Here is a 22,035-nt window from a genome sequence, read left to right on the forward strand (position 1 = left end):
GAAAAACATTTTCTATATTAAAGTGTTCTAAATACAAATTAGCTTTTTTTGCTCAATATTTATTGTTGTTTCACTTGCTTTGAAATAACATGAGTCAAAGTCCTTGTATATCACTTGCCTTGCAAGATTAGCTCATCGATACATAAAATGAAAAAGAAGACAGGGGTGGGGGGGGGGGTTGGGAGGGGGCCGGCAGTGAGGGAAGAGTCTCCATTTTTAACATCTCTGAGAAACCACTACTTAATGTGGTCCATTACCAGGTAAAAAAGCCAGTGTCCTGTTGGATAGATCCCTAGACATATGTGTGACATTGTAACAGACCCAAATGCTAATTTATGCCTTTTTATAATGGAATAACAGACAGCAACAACAAAAAAGATTTCCTATTCTTTGATTACTATAACCTTCAGAAATTAAACTTTCTTCAAGTGGAAACCACAATATGTATTATTTTTGAAGTATATGCATAAGTTCATGCTCCCCAGGTGGTAAAAATACTAATTTTTATTTTGAAATTACAACTTCTGATGATGGCTTCGTTAAAAGTTCTTTTAAAATAGTAATAAATCACGTAAAAGAAATCACGGCCCATGAATGTAAAGCTCTCAAAATACACCTACATTACAAAACACACAGAAACTTGGCCCTTTTCACGGGAAAACGAGTCTTCTTTTCTCCCTCTACTCTTTTCCCTTAGAAATCTGTTTTTAAGCAAGGAAAGAAAACAAAAGTTCCAAAAAATCAGGAGGGGCTAGAGCCTTGTCACTCAACTCCTGCCAGTGAACCAGACAAAAAGATTTTTCAAGAAAAGAAGATACCCATCAATGAGATGAGGAGGAAATCTGAGTTGGGATGCAGTTCTGCTGGATCCAACGTGGAGCAGGCCGTAAAGATGAAATTGAAACCATCCATGACCCCAGGCAAAATCAAGCGGGGAGGGTACATGCCGAATCTGGTCCAGAGCTCAAGAAATAGGAATGCCAACGGGAAAGTTCCCGGGAAGATTTATTTTTAACAGTTAAATCTATGGAGTAAATAACTCGGAATTATTGCTGATTTTATTTCAAAGCTTCCCCTACCATTCTCTGCCTTACGAGTCAATGAATTAGAAGCAATACTTTTGATTATTCCAAACATGCGAGCCCCAGGTCATGAAAGAGGTGAACTCAGGATCTGGGCTCTGGAATTGATGAGTTTTCCATCCTTAGAGATATTTTTAAAATTTTCAATTCCCAGGGATCTCATATAGGGGAAAAAAACGCAAAGAACATTTGCAGTTCCATCAGGAAATCTCTGAGGAAAGCCAGTCTTAACAGAAGTTATTAAGGATGATTAGCTTCCTAGGATGTGATCAGTCCCTAGAGTTTCTCTTTCAGGGCATTTGCAGGAGGCCCGGCATAGGAACTAGGGAGTCTGAAGATGAAACCGACGAGATGAATGTTTTCAAGTTTCCATTATGGTAGGAACTGTAATAAAAGATGTGGTCTGTGTGGCTGCTGCTGCTGCCAACGTGACGTTCAGAGACCACCAGAAACAAAGCAGGGGGCCATGCAGGAAGAAGGAGAAGGAACGAGGGGTCAGAGGGCAGCATGCGTGTACTACAGACGTCAGCAATTAGTCGAGAGGCAGCTGGTTCAGGTTAGGCCGGCACCAACACCTAGGCTGGCTTTTGGAGCTCACCTGTGCCACAAACCGTGCGTGTGACAGCCAGTGAAATCTGTCTCGCTTTCTGTATTTTAATTTCCAAAAGAATTTTGATGAGTATCTGTACACACTGAAAGTAAAATTATACTTTACGTATTGCCTAACACAATGGCTTCAAGAAAGTTATTTTTCTTTGATAAGTGCCAAGGCAAGGTAGATAAATCAGGCCCCAGAAGGTGGTGACTCAAAGTTTCCAAATTTAAAAAAAAGTCACTAAAAGTAACACCACCACGAAGCTCAGCTCAGTGCTAGCCTCAGCAAAGGGCACCGAGGGGACACGTGGGCCATCATCCTGCTCTCTTGAATCCGACAACCATGTCAAGCAATATTTACTCAAACTCAAGATTTTTAAAAATAGTTCATGAATAAACATTCAAATTTAGATAAAGTCCTCTTATCAGAGGACTTAGAAAGAGTGTGTGAGCGATGCAGTTAAATTGTTCATAGGCCTGTGGGATTTTGAACCCAATGGAAACATAGCAAACCATAATCATTGCTTCTGCAGAGAGAAAAGCCTTCAATTAAGATACAGACCTAATTTGCTTTTAACATTTTTGGTGAAACATTTACACTGTCTGGTGAAAGTCTGGTGAATCTGGAGAAAGCATTCTAAACTTGGGCTACAACTAGAAGTGCCCAGATTTGCATTCAGAATGTCTATTACATACTGTTGTAAGAAACCAAAATTCTATGTAGACAACTTTCACATTTCCACAATGCATATATCACAGTTAGACATGTATAGCGAATCAAATTCCTAAAAATTCCAAATTGAGGTTATAATATCACAAACCAAGAGCAATGTTATCCCAAAACATGACCAATGTGGAACTTGCGTGATAAATGTTAACAACAGAGCAGCAGACCAGGTGAGGAGCCCACTGGGACCATGCGCTTTACAAAGAAGGTACGACACCAGATGAAGCCTGATATAAATCACAACACTCAAAAAATACCGACCGAGCCTAAACAAGGGCATTTCAAATTAAAAGAGGTAAAATGAAACCATCTTTATTGAAATCCAATCAAACTAATTTGTGTAGTCAGCCAGAGATAGATAGAGGATCGTAAATGCCTCCTCCAACATGATGTCTCTAAAGGGGCGCCCGAGCTCTTTCAGAGGGCTGAAATTAACCATGGTACCCACAATAAACCCTTCCTCGGCCCATTCGGTTGATACGCCTCCCACTACCAGAAACTGTATGAGCGTGCATTTTAGCAGTCTTGAACCAGGTCACTCCCCACTTGTGTGTGTGTGCAGTCCGATACAGCAGCCACCAGCTGCACGAGGCTATCGAGCGCTTGAAACGGAGCTGGTCTGAACTGAGATGTGCCCCAAGTGTAAAATGCACACTGGATCTCAAAGCCTTAGTACAAAAAATGTGAAATGCTCATTAGTAATGTTTATATTGATTACACGTGGAAATCAGATTTTTCGATACAGTGGGTGTGCAGTAGTGAAGCTGGCCTTGGCCAAGGAGCTGTCTGCTTTACCTGCAGCTTCTCGGAAATACTCTATGTGATACCTGAGACGTGTATTTGTTTAGGGTGGGGCCAGCCACAACGATAGTCTTAGGTGGGGGCCGGTGACCAACCAGGTGATCTAAGATGGAAACTTTGGGTCCAGTGCTGTCAGTTGACCTGGAGACTGAGTTCAATCATGGGGACAATCAACTAATCAATCAAGCCCACATAATGAAGCTCCAATAAAAACCTTGGATATCAAACTCAGGTGAGCCTCCCTGATTGGCACTACTCCACGCACACTGTCAGAGATCAGTAACCAGAGGGTAAAATGTCTTGGTTCCATGTAGAGAAGGTAATGGACGCTCGGCCCTGTGCATCTCTTCCTTTGGCTGATTTTGGCCTTTACCCTTTCCCAGCAGTAACCTTCACCACGAGTATAATAACCCCCGGTGACTTCTGTGGGTCCTTCAAGCAAATCATCAGACTCCAGGGCAGTTTGGGAACTCCCTGAACTTGCAGCTGGTGCCAGAAGTGAGGGCAGTCCTGGGGACAGAACCCTCCAAATCTGCACTTTGGCTAACTCCAGGCAGTGGGTTAAACAAAAAATCTTATTAAAACTAATTTTTCTTTTTTCCACTTACTTTTTTAAATGTGGCTACCAGAAAATTTCCAATTCCATACACGGCTCCCCTTTGCAGGTTGCATTATATTTCTACGAACAGCACTGGGATCGAGGATGTGCCTCTGATTACGTGTCTCCTCATTTAAACGAAGTTTGAGGAGACACAAGTTTCAGACCAGATTTTACGCTCAAAACTACATTTATCTACAAAAACGCTACATAATATATATTCCTTCTTTTGAAATCACAAAAGTAATAAGAAGCAAATGCCATAAATCTTTCTAATCTGAGATTACTGAAGTTTGGTTCTGATTTGACAATAATTAGGTAGGATTAACCAGACTACGACCTGAGCCAAGTCTGCTCCTAAAATAAAGACTACGACATTGAATACAAAGGCCAGCAACTCGATGATGAAGAGCACGACTTACTCTAAAACTGAATCGCTGTTCCGAAGACATCAATAGTCTCTCTGCAAAAATCTGTCTAAAATGATGATCTAAATATGGCTGAGGAATAAACCTTTATATATTTATACATCGTTTTTCTTTGTAAAAACTAACCAAATAAAGGTATTACGCTGAACTTCATCGAAAAATCACCCACCAAAAAGTGTACAAAAAGCTGTGTTAAAAAGTAGGTTCACATTGGAATTTAATAACTAACTCCTACTACTTTAAACTATCCAAGCAAATTCATCCCTTCTTTTATTAGCTTTTATTACAGGGCTCTCACATCACCATCCAAGACCAAACAATTTTTGCTGCCTTCTCCATTGTTTTGTCAAATGCTTTGTTATTATATTTGGAAGTGTCTTTTTGAAAACAAAGGCTGCTAACCCAGGATGGGGGTCGTCTTGGGTGGCTGACCACCGAGTGACGGCAAATGGCCAGCTCACTTCTGAGAGGTAAGATGCTCCCTCTTTCAGCACATGGCTAAGATATTATTACCATTTCTGCGAAGCCTGCCCCAAATGTAATTCATCTGTGCATTTGGTAGTTTTCTCATCATTACACCTAAAAGTTAAACTCATCTAAGAGCAATCATTTTCATGCTTCAGTGATCACCTCGCCACTGATGACCCCTCGATCTGTCTCTGCAACTGAGCGCTCTTCCAAGGACAGCCGCACACTGTGAGCTACGTTCTGGATATTTACCCTGAGTCCAATATTTGTCTCTAAGTCATTGAGTTTGGAACTCAAAGATTCCATCCTCTCCCTTTCTGCACCCAAATGCCTTCAAAATATATTGAAAAAGGAAATTTAAATCATGTTAATATTCTTGAGTCCTTCTTTATTTCTTCCTTACACGCTGTGGTCTTTCCACACAAAAGTTATCCACGCCATGGTGCTTGTGTTAAGAAAAGTCTTCATGAAGGTGCATTTACAGGTAAAATGGCATATATTTGCAGGTGAAATGGCATGATGGCTATGAGTTTTAAAAATATCCCATGGCCAGCTCAATGGCCTAGTGGTTAAAGTTCAGAGTGCTCTGCTTCGGCAGCCCAGGTTAGGGTCCTGGGCATGGAACCACACCACTCACCTGTCAGTGACTGTGCTGTGGCAGCAGCTCACATATGAAAAAAGAAAAATCAAGAGGAAGATTGGCAACAGATGTTAGCTCAGAGCAAATCTTCCCCAGAGAAAAAAAACTCCAGGAAAACAAAAAGCATGTGTGTGTGTATGTAGGAGTGGAGGAAAATGAGTATAGATTAAGTAAGAATTGAAGAATGGTAAGTGGTGGGTATCGAGGGGTTCAGGCTACTATTCTTGCTCCTTTTCTATAAGCTTGGAAGTTTCTATAATGAAAGAGCTAAAGACAGATCCATTCCGGGTCAGTTCAATTTGACTAGTATTTATTGAACACAAGGTAGTATGTTATCCTCTGGGGACCCACTAGAGAACCATACTTTGCCCCTGTCCTCAGGAGCTCATGACTATATGGGGAGAAAAGTTACACACAGAGGGCTTATAACCATCAGGGACAAGCTCTAAGTGCGGCAGATTATTAAAATGGACATAAGTCCCTCCTCTCTCCGCATCCGTGCCCTTGCAAGGCCCCCGTGAAGAGCCCCCCATAAGGAGGTGGAGACTCGATCTCCACTCCTTGACTTGCTCTGGCCAACAGGACAGTAGCAAACACCACACAGCAGAAGCCTAAAGACTGCTGGTGCACCGGCACGGGCTCTCCTGCCCTGAGCCTCAAAGAGGAGGACAGACCGCACGGAGAGAGGCCTCAGCTGCCCAGCTGTCTCAGCCCCAGGCACTAGCAAGGCCACGCCGGACCACGCAGCCTGACTGAGCTGAGCCGGCCAGAAATGCCCAGACAACACAAAGAATAAACAATACATGTGTGTTTTAAGGCACTATATTTAGTATGATTTGTTATGTGGTAAAAAATAACTGATCCAGTGAGTGAACACATCTATACCAATCTTGGAGGATCATACGATTTAGGGACAAGGGGACATTTAAGATGGAGAAGTTTGGGGAAAGGGCAGTCAGTTCATGGAGAAGGAACACGCTTCAACTGGTGAAAGCTTTCTTTCGTGTCTGGCTGGAGGGCAGACAGCTGGATTCTCGGAGCTACTGTCCATTCGATCTGTTTCAATACACGGTGTTGACAGAGCTGTATAAAGAAAATCCCGCCTCTGGCTGATGGGGAGGTGGAAAGGGGAGGAGCATTTCAACAGCCTTTTCAGGTCATTATAGGTACTATTCTTGGATACTACACCAAAAGTCAACAAACGGTAATTTCTTAAAGCTTAGTTGCGATGTGGAGCCTGCAATTGCTTCACACTTGGTTGCGTTACAGTCCGTTGGTCTCTCTGGCACTTTGAGTGGATCTTCCGTCTACGTGTGATACTGTAATGCCACGTATTCGTCATTTTAAAAACACTGGTTTACTGAGTGATGCAGATCTTCCAACTGTTGAAACATTTCATCACACAACATCCCCCCAAAATCAAGTTTGTTCATATGAACACTGATGTCATCAGGAAGGCCGTGATGTACCTCATGGCGGCTTTCCAAAATTTTAAGTTTTACCCAACAAGTCAAATGTTATCATTGGCAATAAATACTGCCAGTTGTTTTTCTTGAAGCGGCTGGCTCAATTCACTCATTTTTAAGAAAATGACTGCCTAATGCCCAAGTCTGAATGACTGTAGTTTGTCTGCCATTCTTTCAGATAAAAATCGTGTTAAAAGTAGCGAGTTCAGGTTGCAGACAACCACACAAAGGCATTTTCTCAAAATAACCATCATTCTTCACTCCGAATGCAGCAGAGAGCTTAATGCAAACTTCCTGCTTCATTACACAGAACATTAAAAACACACGTATTCTAAGGTTAATATTTAATAAAATTAATAATTTGTATTGCTTCACCAAAAAGATTCTTAAGTGATGTTTTTAAAACTACAAATGGGTGGCAGTGAAAAACCAATGAGGACCAGCGCAGACTGATGCCACTGCCTCCATGAGCATTAAAGTGTCAGCAGTTTTAGCCATCATGCTTTTCAAATGGTGAAAAAGGCAGAAAACATCTTAGCATCATTATGAAAACAGGTTTGACTTTGTGGCAGCCCTGAGAGAGTGCCAGGGCCCCCTAGGGGTCCACAGACCCCACTCCGAACGACTGGTTCAGACAACTGCTTTGAGAAGGCGAGCTCCGGACCAGTGACTCTTCAGGATCATGTGTACACGGTATCCTGAAGTTTGGTAAAGGACCACCAGTCCCACAGATGGCTGCATTCTGCCCTGGTCCCAACGCGGCAGCTTCCAGGCACTACATTTTACAAATTGAAATTCTCTAACAAATGTGCATAGCCTGTAAAATACCAACTGGAATAATGCCTACAAATGATAGGGCAGAAGCGCTGCGCACGACGGATGAGCTGGCAAAGCACAGGGGCCAGCGATGCTGGTGACAGGCTCACTGCAGTCTCACCACAAGAGACAGTGGCCTCGGGCTTAGAGTCCACCAGAAGAACGTGACCTTGCGGGGGGCTTTTTCTTTAGTTTCGCAGGCACCTGCTCCGCCATGCTTTCACATAACTCCCACTGAGAACTCAAGACTCCCCCCAGTTCATTTCACCCACCCCTTCAGTCATAATGAATACAAAAGTCAATAAATCAACTAATTTTTAGAGCTACAAAGTCTTCTACTCTTTAAAGCTCTTCAAATAAACAGTCCAACCTGGGAAATGCCATCCACCACCTGAGAGATCGTTAAGCTCAACGTATGTGAGTATGCTGCAACATTCATAGTGCAGCCTGTGAATCACCCAATCTGAGCACGTAAAAAGAAAACAGACTAAACATTAAAAGATTTGACCATTGGGCTATTTTTGCTATTCAGTAACAACATCAAAAAAAAAAAATCAGTGAAGTTTTAAGACTATCCACACAAACAAAAAACATCAATACATGGGATCCATAATACTACAATGGCTCCAATAGGCAGTGTTGACGGGAACACTGTCAGTTCCAATAAAATGGCCTTTCAACTCTCCGATTCTGCAACTTCCCCAGCACAACCCAAATAACAACACAAAATAAACACATACCCACTGCCTTTGCGCCATTTCCTCCATTGACTTTGTGAAAGCGACAGCAAATCTAGTAAAATGAGCAAAAATAATGAAAACAATTAGGGCAGAATTCAATTAACATAACTATGACACAGCTCTTTGGAACAAATTGTGAAAGACAAGGTAAGAAGCTGAATTTAAAGTGCAATCAGTCTTTGTTACTCGTGGTTATTGGCCATTAGGTTTAATCTCCACTCACATCAAAGTTGTGCATGCAAGAAATAAACAAATGAAGCTCCAACTTCCTGTTCCTCCCAAGCCAGGTCAGAGAAGCAGAGATAAAGCTGGAACGCCAGATGCAGGAGAGAAGCAAGGAATTTAGATAATCTACTCTGAATATCCAAGGGCAGGCCAAGGGCAGGCTACCTAGTCCACTGGCTTCACCAAAGGAAGACCCTGCTAAGGTATTCAAGACTTACTAACGGCCCGTGGTTAATGAGAGCTAGGGTCTACATTTATTACAAACGGCTGTTTCCACAAGTAGGGCCAGGGCCACATGGGATGAACCAGGAACATCTTATGGCGCCAGAAAGTAAGAAAATGCTCCAAAAATGGTGAGGGCACATCAAAAGGACAGAGGAGTCAATCCAACGCATCCCCAATGGCCACAGCTGGGACGATCTGGGCACCCAAATTAATAACCTCACTTGACATATGATTCGGTTTGTCAACACCACCTTTAGTAACACTGCAGCTCAAAAACCATAAGTAATTACCTATATTCAACCATTTTTGACCTACAAAACAGCAATTTCACATGCTTTGACCTATCATGTGCTATATATTTCCTAATTGTGAAAGTATTTGTGAGGCAATTCATATCATACAGACTCTCTTTTGCTCATTTGCTTAGCAATATTAAGTTTTTCTAATATGTACCTGGATAATCCTTCACAAAAGAATTTCTACAAATTTCAAACATTCCTTATTCAATTTTGGTATTCATAATTACCAAATGCTTATTATAATACTTATAAGTCAAAAAGCTGATGCTAAAATAAGTTCAAATACTATACCATGTAAGAAAAAGTTTTAAATAGTAAAAAAGTTCAAAAATATACCTTATGGGAAAAATATAACCATTTAAAGGTATTTGATTAAAAATGAAACACACATTATAAAGCTAGACAAGTTCAATACTTTGTTTTATAGAAAAGTGTGTCACATTGTGTTGGACAAGAAATCTATGAGTCATGTCACTCTCCTGCCCATCAACTTCAATCAATAACCCCCAAAATAAAAATCAATGTGTGTTTTAATAACAATGCAATGAAGAATGCTAATGATAATACTATAAGATGAATTCATTCAATATTGTTTCTACCAAGAAGAATGATTTTCCTTCTGTAAGACACTGCATTACAAACTGCATGAATGTAAAGGTGACAAGTTTCTGGAATATGAGAACAACAACATCAAGAAAGCCTATGATGATGGATCACCTGTCAAGGTGGGCCCCAACTGTTTTAATACGTCTATTTATTGTAATACTCAATAGTGTACTCTCTGGTTTTAAAAGTTTGTATCACCACGTTTATGTCTAGGAAGACCTCAGGAAGAAGTAGGGTCTTGAAATGCAACGGCATCCCATGATAACCCTAGTTTTAAGGGCAAGACTGACAGCTACCTTACCGAAAAAAAATAGGAGAGGGAGCCTTTGGCTGCACAATAGAACCTGGAATACTGTCCTTGGCGTGGACCAGGAATGGTCCAGTTACAGAGAGACTTGATGACTTCTGGATTCCCTGACCACAGCCTCTCAGCCATGAGAGGGTTACAGAGGAGCCACAGAAAACTGATGGCTGGCCATCTATGGGGACATGGAAACAATCTAAATATCCATTGACAGACAAATGGATAAAAAAAATGTGGTACGTATATACAGTGGAATACTATTCAGCCTTAAAAAAGGTGGAAATCTTGCCATTTGCAACAACATGGATGAACCAAGAGGACATTATGCTCCCTGAAGTAAGCCAGACACAGATGGACAAATACTGTGTGCTTCCACCCACACAAGAATCTAAAACAGTCAAGCCCATAGACCAGAGAGTAGAATGGTGGTTACCAGGGGCTCAGGGGAGGGGGAAACAGGGAGGCAGTAGTCAAGGGGCACAAAGTTTCAGTTGTACAAGATGAGTCAGTCCTAGAGCTTTCTTGTGCAGCATAGAGCCTTGGTTAACAACACTGCAATGCAGACTTAACAATTTGCTAAGAGAGCAGATTTTATGTTAAATGTTCTTATCACAAAAATTAAAATAAAATAATAATAATAAAGAGGGCGGGAGGAAACTCTTGGAGGTGATGGATATGTTTATGGTACAGACTGTGGTGACGGTTTCACGGGGGTACACTTATCTCCAAACTCATCAAGTTGTATATGCACAGCTGTTTGTATGTCAATCACACCTCAATAAAGTGGGTTTTTTTCAAAATAGAATTAATAAAGCACTGTGTCCACTTAAAATTGGCCACCTGTTTTTTGGTTGTTATTTTTTACAAGGATTCAAAGATTTACAAGAGTTGAAAGGATGCTTCAATAGTCCTTGTTGGGCTCTGGGTAAACTTTGAGCTCAGGGTGGTCCTGTGGCAGGTGAGGCATTCTCCACATCAGCAGCAGCAGCAGTGGGTGCTGGGAGGGACAGACCACGTCCAACCATCTCAGCCTTTCTGTGGAATCTCTCAGACAGCCTGTCAATCACTGCATACTGATTGACAGAAGAGTTCTTTGCTTTGGGTACGCGTGTATATTTAATTTTTCTTTTGATTTCATTAGCTCTTTTTTTTTTCCACAATTTTTATGCGAACATAGAGGATTTGTACACTTTTATCATTACTTGTTAACTATCATCATTGTATTTGTTATACAGAGAAAACTGGGTTTTCTCTTTTTCCCATCGAGCCTTCCAGTTCACTGCAGACCGCTGTACAAATATCACCATTTTCTAAGTTGTCTTAACATGAAAAAGATTGGGAAGTACAGCTCCGGAACTGATTCCCACCCAGGGGCCAAGACCACTCCCATCCCGGGGGCCAGAAACATGTGGAGGTGTGTTAGGTTGTTGCGGCACCTGGCAGGTGCTGTTGACACGTAGTGTCCAGGGTCAGGGATGTGCGGGACAGCCCCCCTCAACGAATAACTGTCCTGCCCCAAATGCTCCTAGGGACCCCACAGAGAAATCCAGTTTGTTGCCCTTCTCACAATGGTTTTTATACAGCTCAGAAATCTGTACAGACATGAACCAAGTCAAAAACACTCTACTCGGGCAAATCTGATGCAAAGTCAATCCTAATCTGGGTGCTAATAAAACTCCAGTTGATCTGTATTATTATCTCTTGAAAAGTCACAATTCTATATCCTCTACCGTGCAGAACATTCTAAGAATGTTCGTCCAATATTAACTGTAGTCAAAGAATTATTGAAGGGCAATAACTTGCTTAAAACTTCGTTTCAGCGAACTCCATGCTTTTTGGTTAAGTTAAATGTTTAACTCTTGTGAAATCCTCTCAAGTATTTACCTGGCTTCTTCAAGGACTTTCCCCATCACTTTGTTTTTTTCTCCCTGGTTCACGTCTTCATTTAAATCAGTTCCACCAAAGATGACCCCAAAAGGAATTCCATGACCTGCAAATGGTTAGAATAGTTAATGAAGCAGTTTAGTTTTGCAAACACCTCTTGCCTACCCATCCCAAAGCAATGATATTAAAAACGGAAGTTCCCAGAACACAGGGACCGTGTTTTGCTGCTAGTTTAATTGTATCCAACTCTCCTGAAAAGTAGAATAGGGATCATAATTATAAATACGACATGGGAGCTAATCAGATGAGACACCGCCCACCACTGTCAGGACTATTTTATATCAATTTGCCTTAAATTTTAACAAATTGAAAATATTATTAGCCACCATCTATCAAAGCCAAGCTTCTCGTTCCTAGGAAATGGGCTAATCTGGAACTAATAGGGTTTATGACATAAAAAGAGTACTTCAAATTTAGTTCTGCTGTTGATCATAATAACAGGCTCCGTGCTAGCGAGGGGCTGGGAGGCAGACGCAGGCGGCTCAGACCCCACAGCTCTGTCTGCGAGGAACATGCACTGGAGAGGAATGATAAGTCATGGAGGGCGCAACTAGAGTGGAACCAAAACTATTCGAGATGCTGCGTGTGTAAAATGTGAAAGGATTCGCCACAGAGCATGTTTATTCTGGGAGACATGGGAGGCACGAGTGTGCATGGATCAAGGGAAATGATGTGCTCATCCAAAAGCAACTCCCCAGAAGGACTTCCAAAGGTCAACTAAAAATTTCAAAAGAGACGATGGGCAGCAAACCACCAAACGGACAGATGTAACTTGAGTTCATCCTGGGACTTCTCCAACAAGCCATCTCTACTGAGATTCAATATTTGAGTGAAAAGATACTGATCTTTCCTTTTACTGGCCTTAGAATTTTTTTGGCATGCAACTGCCTTGTCATGCAAAGGAACAGATTCACCCCAAGAACCCCCAACAGAGACACAGCCCTGCCAACATTCTGATTTTAGTCCAGTATGGTCCATTTCAGCTTTCTGACCTTCAGAATTACAGGATAATAAAGGCTTGTTGTTTTAAGCCACTAGGTTTGTGGTAAGTTGTCACAGCAGCAAGAGGAAACTCATACACCATCCCCTTGCCACAAAGGAATGTTTCTCCTAATAAAAACTGCTCCTGAAGGAGGCTAAAGAAAATAGCAGCGAAAGTCTTTTTCAGTGAAATTACCAAAGAGAGAGAAATAGATTCCTGAAAGATATACATTGAGTATCAAAGAAGCCGCCTAAAAGTTATGAGAACACCCAATAATTAAGATGACCAGCCCTTCTAGTTCATTAAGCCAATCAGCAATAACTCAAACATATCACATCATATTTTGGGGGAAAAACACAGACTTTGACACCAGACAGCCCTGGGTTAGAATCCTGGTTCTCCACTTGGCAAATGTGTGACTTTCAACAAGTTACTCAGCTTCTCTGAACCTCAGTCATCTCATCTGTGAAACGGAGACATAAGAGTTAGCTGACTCCCTTATAAATTAAAAGACACACTACATACGACACACCTGGTGCAGAGTGGACGCTATAAGCGATAGCTAGTGTCACTGTACTTGACACTGAAGAAGTTTTTAACTATGTAAATCCAGAAATTCTCTGAATTAAATTAGCAATTAGAAGAATGGAATGTGGGCTATTTCGTTTACTTTTCCATTTTTTTCAATGCTCATACTATTGTTAAGAAAACAAAGCTTTCAATAAGTAGCATGTTAGTCTTAATAGCAATGCATCCATAATAAGACTGAAAAATTCTAAAAGTCATCTGCTATTAAAATGTGTTTACTGACTCCTATTGACCCTTCAAAACCTTACTCAGGCATCCTCTCCTTTCTGAAGCCTTCTCCAAGTCTCTCAGAAGTAAATCCCACCCCCACACCTACTGCCATGCCATGTATCTTGAGGCATTAGGATTTATTTGTAGACCGGGAGATCCTTGAGAATAGGAACCATATCTTATTAATTTTTGTACTCCTTGCTCCCAATACGATGCCTGATAAAAGTTAAGTCCGCAAACAGCATTTGTTGCAATGAACTGAGCCTAAGAAGTAGCACACAATCTGTTTCCCAAGTGCATTTACTCAGAGCCACCCAAGTGACTGGTACCATTTCATAAATCAGTGCTTATGCTAAAAAAAGTGTCACTCCTAGTAGTCTGCTGAGAAAAATATCGTAGTTTCCAGAACCTGGCTTCTTAATCAGCCACTTGACGCTGCTTGCTTCCTTACTAGGGTCAGGCATAAAGGAGATGCTTGAGAAGAAACAGGAAGAGCTTCATCAAAACACTTCTCCTCCAGTTTTCTGCCAAGGTCAGATTAACTGGCCAGTTTTCTCTGGATGCCACTGAGGGTGCATGAAGGAGAGCCCAGGAGGCACAGAGCATCAGAGCAGCTTCTGCTCCATCTCAGATAAGGAAAGCAGTGACGGTCTATTCCCAGACACTTGCAAGACTGAAGGGCGGGCATGTCAAAATCTTACAGACACGTCCAAGGTGGGGAACAAAGACAGGGTGTTGTTTCCAAGTTCACATGGTAATTGGTCCATTATTCACTCAGTAAATACCGCTTTTAAAAAGAAAAGAAAACTTCTGTTTGTCCACGTTGTTATGGTTTTATTTAGATATATTTAATATGCACAGCCATATAAATGTGGCTACTTATTATTTAACAGAATGTATCAAGAGCCTTAAACATGCAGGTACCTTTTGATCCTGCACTGCCACTTCTAGAAAATCCTAAAGGAAACAGGCTCCAGAGTTTTCTGCAGAAGTCTATTCATCACAACAGTAATGATGTACATTACATTTTATCAACAATCATGTAATTACAACAATCATGTAATTGAGGGGAAAAAATGGAAATAAGATGTGACCATTCATAATCATGCTGTATAACACCAGTCAGTGACAAGGGAAATGTTCTTAACACAGTAGTAGGTAAAAACAGGCTACTAAACTATAACATGATTGCAATTTTTTTTTTTTTTGAGGAAGATTAGCCCTGAGCTAACATCTCTGCCTATCTTCCTCTATTTTATATGTGGGATGCCGCCACAGCGTGACTTGATAAGTCACGTGTAGGTCCACACCTGGGATCCGAACTGGCGAACCCCGGGCCACCAGCGTGGAGCATGCAAACTTAACCGCTGAGCCCCAGGGCCACCCCATGACTGCAATTTTTAAACACACACACACAAAGTACAGAGAGAGCGAGAACGGGAGTGAGACACAGCAGCATCTCGGCATTTAAAGTGCTTAGCATGTGGGAAACAGTCAATTAATACTTTTAAAAGAAGTTGCAAGTTCATATTATAAGAGTGTATCTTCTTTGCAAATCTAGTTTTAAACAAAAATACAAAATAAATAAAACCAAACACACGCACACACAAACAAGTGGTCATCTCTGGGTAGTGAAATTTCAGGTGCCATATTTTCTTCTTTGTATTTTTATGAAGTTTCCAAGCCATCTACTTATGTAATTAAAAAAAAAATCAACAAATGCTTATATATTTAAAAACACAGTTTAATCAATGGAGGACTGTCTTAAAAATTTATGGTGCCGCCACAGAATGAAATAACGCACATCCAGTTATGACCATAGGGCAGCTCTGTGTATGTAAGCAGTCCAGAGGAGCTCCAAGATACACTGTCCAGGGGAAACCATGAGGTGCAGAGCATTCTCTGCTATGGACAACAGTCCTGATGCTTTTTATGTTATGCTACTCAGACAGAGTACCACTTTCAAAGAGACCATCCTTAGGAATAAAGGATGTTAATTTCCATAAAGACAACAATTAGGAATAAACAAATAAAGTTTACATTTGCTAAGGTAGTGCTGCTTCACTTAGCCATATTTGTCAGATTGAACAATAAATTCATTTTGCCCCTGTGCAACAGGTTTGTTTTAGAGAGGGTTTCTTTTCTTTAAGAGAAGCAAAACTTTGGATGATTTTGTGCTTTTCCTCCATTTATTTGAAAAAGAAGCCAAGAATGGTAAAGTTGAGAAAAACTAAAGTTTGAAGGGAAAAGCAACCCAGTGATTTGACCAGAGTGAGGGGAAATAGGTCCTTGCCATCTGTTATAGAGCATGGACCCGAGCAACCTCTCTGGAGGGCAATCTGTCGGTGTCAATCAGAATGAAAAACACACCGTCCTCTGGCCACAGGTTTATCCTAAGAATTCATATCACTGACATCCTCACATAATGAAGTAAAGAAACACAATCAAAGATGCTGCAGCACTGCTTGGCATAGCTAAAAGTGAGAGAGATTTTTAATAAACAAGGTGCATCCTTACAGTGGAATATCACACAGCCATGAAAACGGATAAGGCAGATGTAGCTCGGCTGATTTGGAAAGACCGCTAAGATATGTACTGAAATATTCAGAGCAATCCCACTTGTGGGAAGACAATATACTCCACGTGTACATGTGTGAGACATTTTAAAATAAATAACAGATATAATTTTATAAACAGCAATAAATCTTATTATCAAGAGAAACACCAAACTCAGTGCTTGCAGCCTTGTGACTGAAAAAGGAGTGACAACAGTCAGAGAGGACCTCTGAGAGGCTCCTACTGAGCTATAAGAGGTGCAGACTTTATCTTAGCTTCTGTGAGGAAAGTTAAACTGGATGCTTCTTTCACATTTAGAGATCAACCTCAGACTCTGTGTCCCAGCACACACACAACAGAATTCGAAGCCATATACTTGTCCAGCAGAAAGTAGCTCCCGGGAGTAATACTTTCAGGAACATCACCCCTATTGCCAGAAAACAATTCACTGGGATGGTTCAGGCAGGGTCACAAAAATATGTAAGCACAGATACATTCTCCCAAGTTCATATGCTTAGATGGCTTTTCAAAGATATTCACTGCAATGATTATGGTAGAAAAATGTAAAGGTCTATTCATTGAAGACTGGTTAAATGCTGGCATCTCCATACATGGACACTGGACAACTATTGTACAGAATCAGGTGGGTCTATACATGTGCTACTATTAAAAAACTTCCCAGATGCATCGTTAAGTGGTAAAAAGCAAGATGCTGAATAGATACAGCATGCTCCCATTTACTAATTTTTTTTAAGGGAGGAGAGCCATACAATACGCGCATGGCTATAAGTGGCAGCCAGCCCCCAAGACAACCAGCTCTTAGCAGTCATGCTCTGTGCGGTCCCCTCCCACACGGAAGAGGGCTGACCTGTGTCACCAATAGGATGCTGTGGAACTCATGCTGTATGGCTTCTGAGGCTGGGTCATAAAAGACAAGGTAAAAGCTGGCCACACATCAGAAGGACACTCAAGCAACCTGTGGAGAGGCCCACCTGGTAAGGAACTGAGGCCTCCAGCCAACAGCCGCGTGAGTGAGCCACCTTGGAAGAGCTCCTCCTGCCCCAGGCAAGCCTTCAGGTGGCGCAGCCCCGGGCAACATCTTCACAGCAGCCTCATGAGAGACCCTGAGACAGAACCGCCCAGCAGAGCTGCTTCTGAATTCCAGACCCACAGAAACTACAGGTGAATTTACTGCTATAAGTCACCAACCTTTGGGGTAATTCGTTACACAATAACAGATAACTAGTACAGCATATGTAATATATTTCTCGGAGAATATACAAGAAAATGGTAACTGTGCTTGCCTCAGGGAATGAAAAATTAGACAGTTGGGATAAGAGGTGGGAGAAAGATTTAGTTTTTGTGCATCATTTAGTTACGCTTCCCTCTGTGCTGGGGGAATTTTTTATCACATGCAGGTACTACCTGAAATAAAAGTGAGTACATAACAGAATGTGCTCACATATGAAAAGAGCGTCCAGAGAGGGCCCACCTTCCTGTGTGCAGGAGGCAGGAGAGAGAGCTGGAAGATTAAATCAGGTTTGACATACATTGTGGAGACACAGAAAGTCACCTTTAGCAATGAAACTTCTGAAAATTTCAGAAGCTCGACACAGCTTGCTGATGAAAGTTCCATCCTAGTGTGATGATTACTGTAAATAATTTTGGTCCTCAAATGACATACCATCTCCCAAAATGTTACCACTACCGTGTGATTTAATTCACTTTTGGAAAAAGCCACTCATTGCTTAGCTACACAAAATTATCTGTCCTGCCTTCACTTGGTGACCTCTGTGATCTCAGTGAAGTCAGAACGCCCTTGGGAGCATTAAGACAAAATGCCCCAAAATTGCAGATAAAGCCAAGAGGATGACAGCATGCACATCCTTTCAAGGTCCTAGGAAGCAGTGTCTAAAGGTGCCCCATGGACCAGTTAACTTTTTAAGAGATGGTACTGTTGTTTGACTTCACTATTTGCTATTAGTTGAGAGTTCATACTGGGTGAAGCTGCATTAAATACTCTGCAGCTATGTATCAGGAAGAGACGCAAATCGTTTCTGTGCAGTTGTTATGGTTGATGTCATGTATCAACTTGACTGGGCGAAGGGATGCCCAGAGAGCTGGTAAAACATCACTTCTGGGTGCGCCTGTGAGCGTCTTTCTGGAATAGTTTAACATTTGAATCTGTAGACTGAGGAAAAAAGACTGCCCTCACCAATGCAGGTGGGCATCACCCAATCCATGGGGACCTGAATAGAACAAAAGGGCGGAGGAAGAGCAAATTTGCTCTCTGCTTGAGCTGGGACGTCCATCTTCTCCTGCGCTCGGACTTCTGCACTCCTGGTTCTCCAGCATTCAGACTCAGACATGCACTCACACCATCAGCCCCCACCCACAGCTCCCACCCCGCTGCATTCCTGGGAATCCAGACTCTGACCGAATCACACACACTGGCTATTCTGGGTCTCCAGCTCGCAGATGGCAGATCACGGGACTTCTCGGCCTCCATAATCACATAAGCCAATCCCTATAACAAATCTCCTCCCATATATATCTACACAAACTCTCCTGGCTCTGTTTTTCTGGAGAACCCTGACCAACACACCAGTAGAAAAGACAGCCCCAAAGCTGACAGTTTATGACCCTGCTGGACATGCATCAATTCGGTGGCTAATCTGGCACCCTCATTCTAATACTCCTTATTAAATCGTCTGTCTGACTCACAGTTCTTCAAATGTTATTTAAACTGACTTTAGCATCTTAGTAGTTCCCTCGTTAATAAATGAGCTGAAAAAATCTTTCATATGTGCCTATTCCCTATTTTGTAAAACAGTCTTACATTTACTTTTAAAAATTATACTTTGAGTTAGGAACTACACACCAAAAACATTCAGGATAATACTCTTACTGCGGTAGAAACAGCTTCAGTATAAATCCATTCTCAATTGGCACAGTTACATCATTTTAGAAAATTGCTCAGTAAAAAAAAAAAACCAAAAAGATGATTGTATTCCTCCCGTTTTTGAACCGGATAAACAGGATAAACTGTTTCATCACGTTTTATTTGACATTATAGGCGCTTCTGGTTTTACGATTTCTAGCGCCCCACCCTTGAAGAGAAAGAGGGCTACCTTGTAAAAGTCGGCCTCCTCGGTAGAGATGAAGAGCGAGCGCGGCCTCGACGTTCTCAGCCGCGATGAGGTTTGCGATTTCGGATGGGCTTTCAAAGTCAAAGGCATCTTTCAGAATACATATGTGACCCGCAGCTTCCAGATGGTCCCTTTATCAAAAAAATATAAAAAGAGAAAGGAAAAGATGGAGGGAGAACTTAATATGCCACAGGTTGCTATTGTGATTAAGATTTTAAATCAAAAGACTATTTGATTATTTAAATCAAAATTTTATTTAAATCAAAAAGTTAATACATATTTTCTGAATTGTTTTTTTTAGAGGAAATCTGCCTAAAACATAGGACAAGGTTCACGGCCAAGGATGATAACCATTCATCCACCAGCCTCAGATACCCGGGACAGGGGCTGGGACCAAGGCCAGAGGGATGAAGAGCTAATTCAGGAGCAACAGGCAGCCGGGAGACACAAAGCACACGCTGCCGAGTTTCAGCGGCATTTGCTGTTGTGCCAGAAAGCCCCTTGTTTCCTTGATTCCATTTTCTTCTCCTGTCCTTTAATTACGGATGATACACAAAGTCTGTTTTTAGGCATCTGTTACTCAGTTCTTAATAAGGACTTCAAAAGTCACCCATTATCACAGCTTCAAAAAACACTTCACGGCCCTTCCATTCTACCTCCAAAATATCTTTCAAACACGTCTTTTCTCTTTCTCCTCATCTTGGTTTAGTCCCTCATAACATAAATTTAAAATACAAATCTGATAAACAAAAAAGAAACTTTCTGAATGGTGACAGTGGCATGAGCCAAATCAAAAGACATATGAGAAACTAAAAAAAAATTTACAATGCTTACAAAGGGAAAGAAACTAATTTATTTAATACATAAAGAGCTCTCATAAATCAATAAGAAAAAAACTAGCAACTCAATAGAAAAATAGGGATGGGCATAAAATTGCAGTCCATAGAAAAAGAAATACAACTGGGCTTTTGAACACAGGAAATGATGATCAACTTCAGTCTTCTTTTTTATGTAGAGTATTTGCAAAGATCAAAAAGTCTGCCTAAGGCTTCATGAAATAAACACTCCCGTACATTACTTGTGAGAGGGTAAACCGGTACAACCTCTTTAGTGGGCAGTGTAAGAACAGCTAGCATATTTAAAATGCACAAACCCTGTAACCAAACAACCCCACTTCTAGAAAATGATTCCAAAGATACACTTCGATATGTGTGCAAAAACATGCACCCAAGAATAGGCACATCGCTGTGTTTGAAGTAGCAAAAAGATTAAAAAGTGACCTCAGTGTGCATCGGTTGGGGGCTAGTTATATTATGGCCAATGCAATACAGTCAAGCTCGACTGCTATTAAAAGAATGCAGTAGATCGCTGGGAGGTAATTTAGAATGAACCACAAGATACATTGTTAACGAAAAGAGAGCAAAGTGAAGAATACTTTGTGTACATATAGTGTGTGCGCACAGACTATCTTTAGAAGGACACATAAAAAATAGACAACAATGATTCTGTCTAAAGAGGAGAACCAGAGACCCACTCTTTTGCATTGTTGGCTATTTTTACCATGTGCATATATTATCTTTTATAATTGAGGTGTATGTGTGTGCGTGCTTATGAATATACATCAGATCGAACCAGGTCTCTCCCTTCACTCAAACCATCCAACGGGCTGGGATACCCAGGCTGGACTTCCAACTCCATGAGAATGGGGCCCGGATATGTTGCTTACTGAATAAACTCATGGTTGAAAGTGTCTCTGGGATCAAGTCCAAACGCCTTAGTCCAGCACACAGTGCCCTTCACAGCCTGCATCCCTGCACAGCCAGCCACACCCTACTCCCACCACCTTAGCCCCAGTCCTGCTCTTCCACCTGCAGGACGCCCAACACATCCTACATTCTGAGCCCCCATGACCGCGACATGACATTCCCTAATGCTCGCTCCCCTCCGTAAATCTGACAGCCCCTGCTCCTACCACCACCCAGCCTTCTCACTACTTCCATCGCGCTCATAGCCTCTAGAGCATAATCCCTCTGTACCGGAGTTGTACGAACAAGGGAATCACATCGCACTTACAGCTTTGCTTACAAAATCAGCACAGACGCAAAAATCACCTACGCTCAAAATTACTCATGAAAATCTCTTATATCATCCAGAAGGTACTACAGGACAAAGCTCACATCCAACATAGCCATGTTTTTTTTTTTTACTCCAGCAAGAAAATTATTTCTTCAGCTGAACAGCAAATGAATTGCCTGGCTTGCATTTAGGGGCAATACTGCGCAAAATAAGAGTAAGAATAGAAGAATGAAAAGGAGGAGAAGGAAGAGAGGAGGGAAGAGAGCCAGAATCTTTAAGCAAAGCGATCCCAAAACCATCAAGTGTGTGCACTGTACGACCCACAGGGAACGAAGGGCCTCTGAATAGACTTCAGATTCAGACCCTCAAGCTCACACCTGGGGAACAGGGTGAGAATCATCACCTACACTAAGATGTGAATGATCATTTTTTTCTCTCTCTTTCTTTTTTCTACTGTGGATTAAAGGCACGATGTTGCAGCCCTCACCGTGCAGACAAAGAAAAACTAAGG

At 41.6% G+C, this 22,035-nt stretch overlaps 1 protein-coding gene across 5 annotated transcripts in view; it reads right to left on the reverse strand.

The window, feature by feature from the left end:
- Positions 1 to 22,035, reverse strand: part of GLT1D1 (glycosyltransferase 1 domain containing 1) — an 88,982-nt gene that overhangs the window by 54,530 nt on the left and 12,417 nt on the right. For 4 of the 5 annotated variants that reach the window (XM_044776056.2, XM_070515845.1, XM_070515844.1 and 1 more), the window contains exons 2-4: positions 19,431 to 19,579; positions 11,904 to 12,009; positions 8,361 to 8,412 (exon numbers count right to left, since the gene is read on the reverse strand). In XM_044776056.2, coding sequence (XP_044631991.1) covers positions 8,361 to 8,412; positions 11,904 to 12,009; positions 19,431 to 19,579 — 307 coding nt within the window. Of the gene's footprint in view, positions 1 to 1,689; positions 1,730 to 8,360; positions 8,413 to 11,903; positions 12,010 to 19,430; positions 19,580 to 22,035 lie in introns of all 5 variants that reach the window. The other variant, XM_044776058.2, reaches the window with a different exon arrangement.

This window comes from Equus asinus, chromosome 8, assembly GCF_041296235.1.
Source record: "Equus asinus isolate D_3611 breed Donkey chromosome 8, EquAss-T2T_v2, whole genome shotgun sequence".
NCBI classification, from domain to species: Eukaryota; Metazoa; Chordata; class Mammalia; order Perissodactyla; family Equidae; genus Equus; species Equus asinus.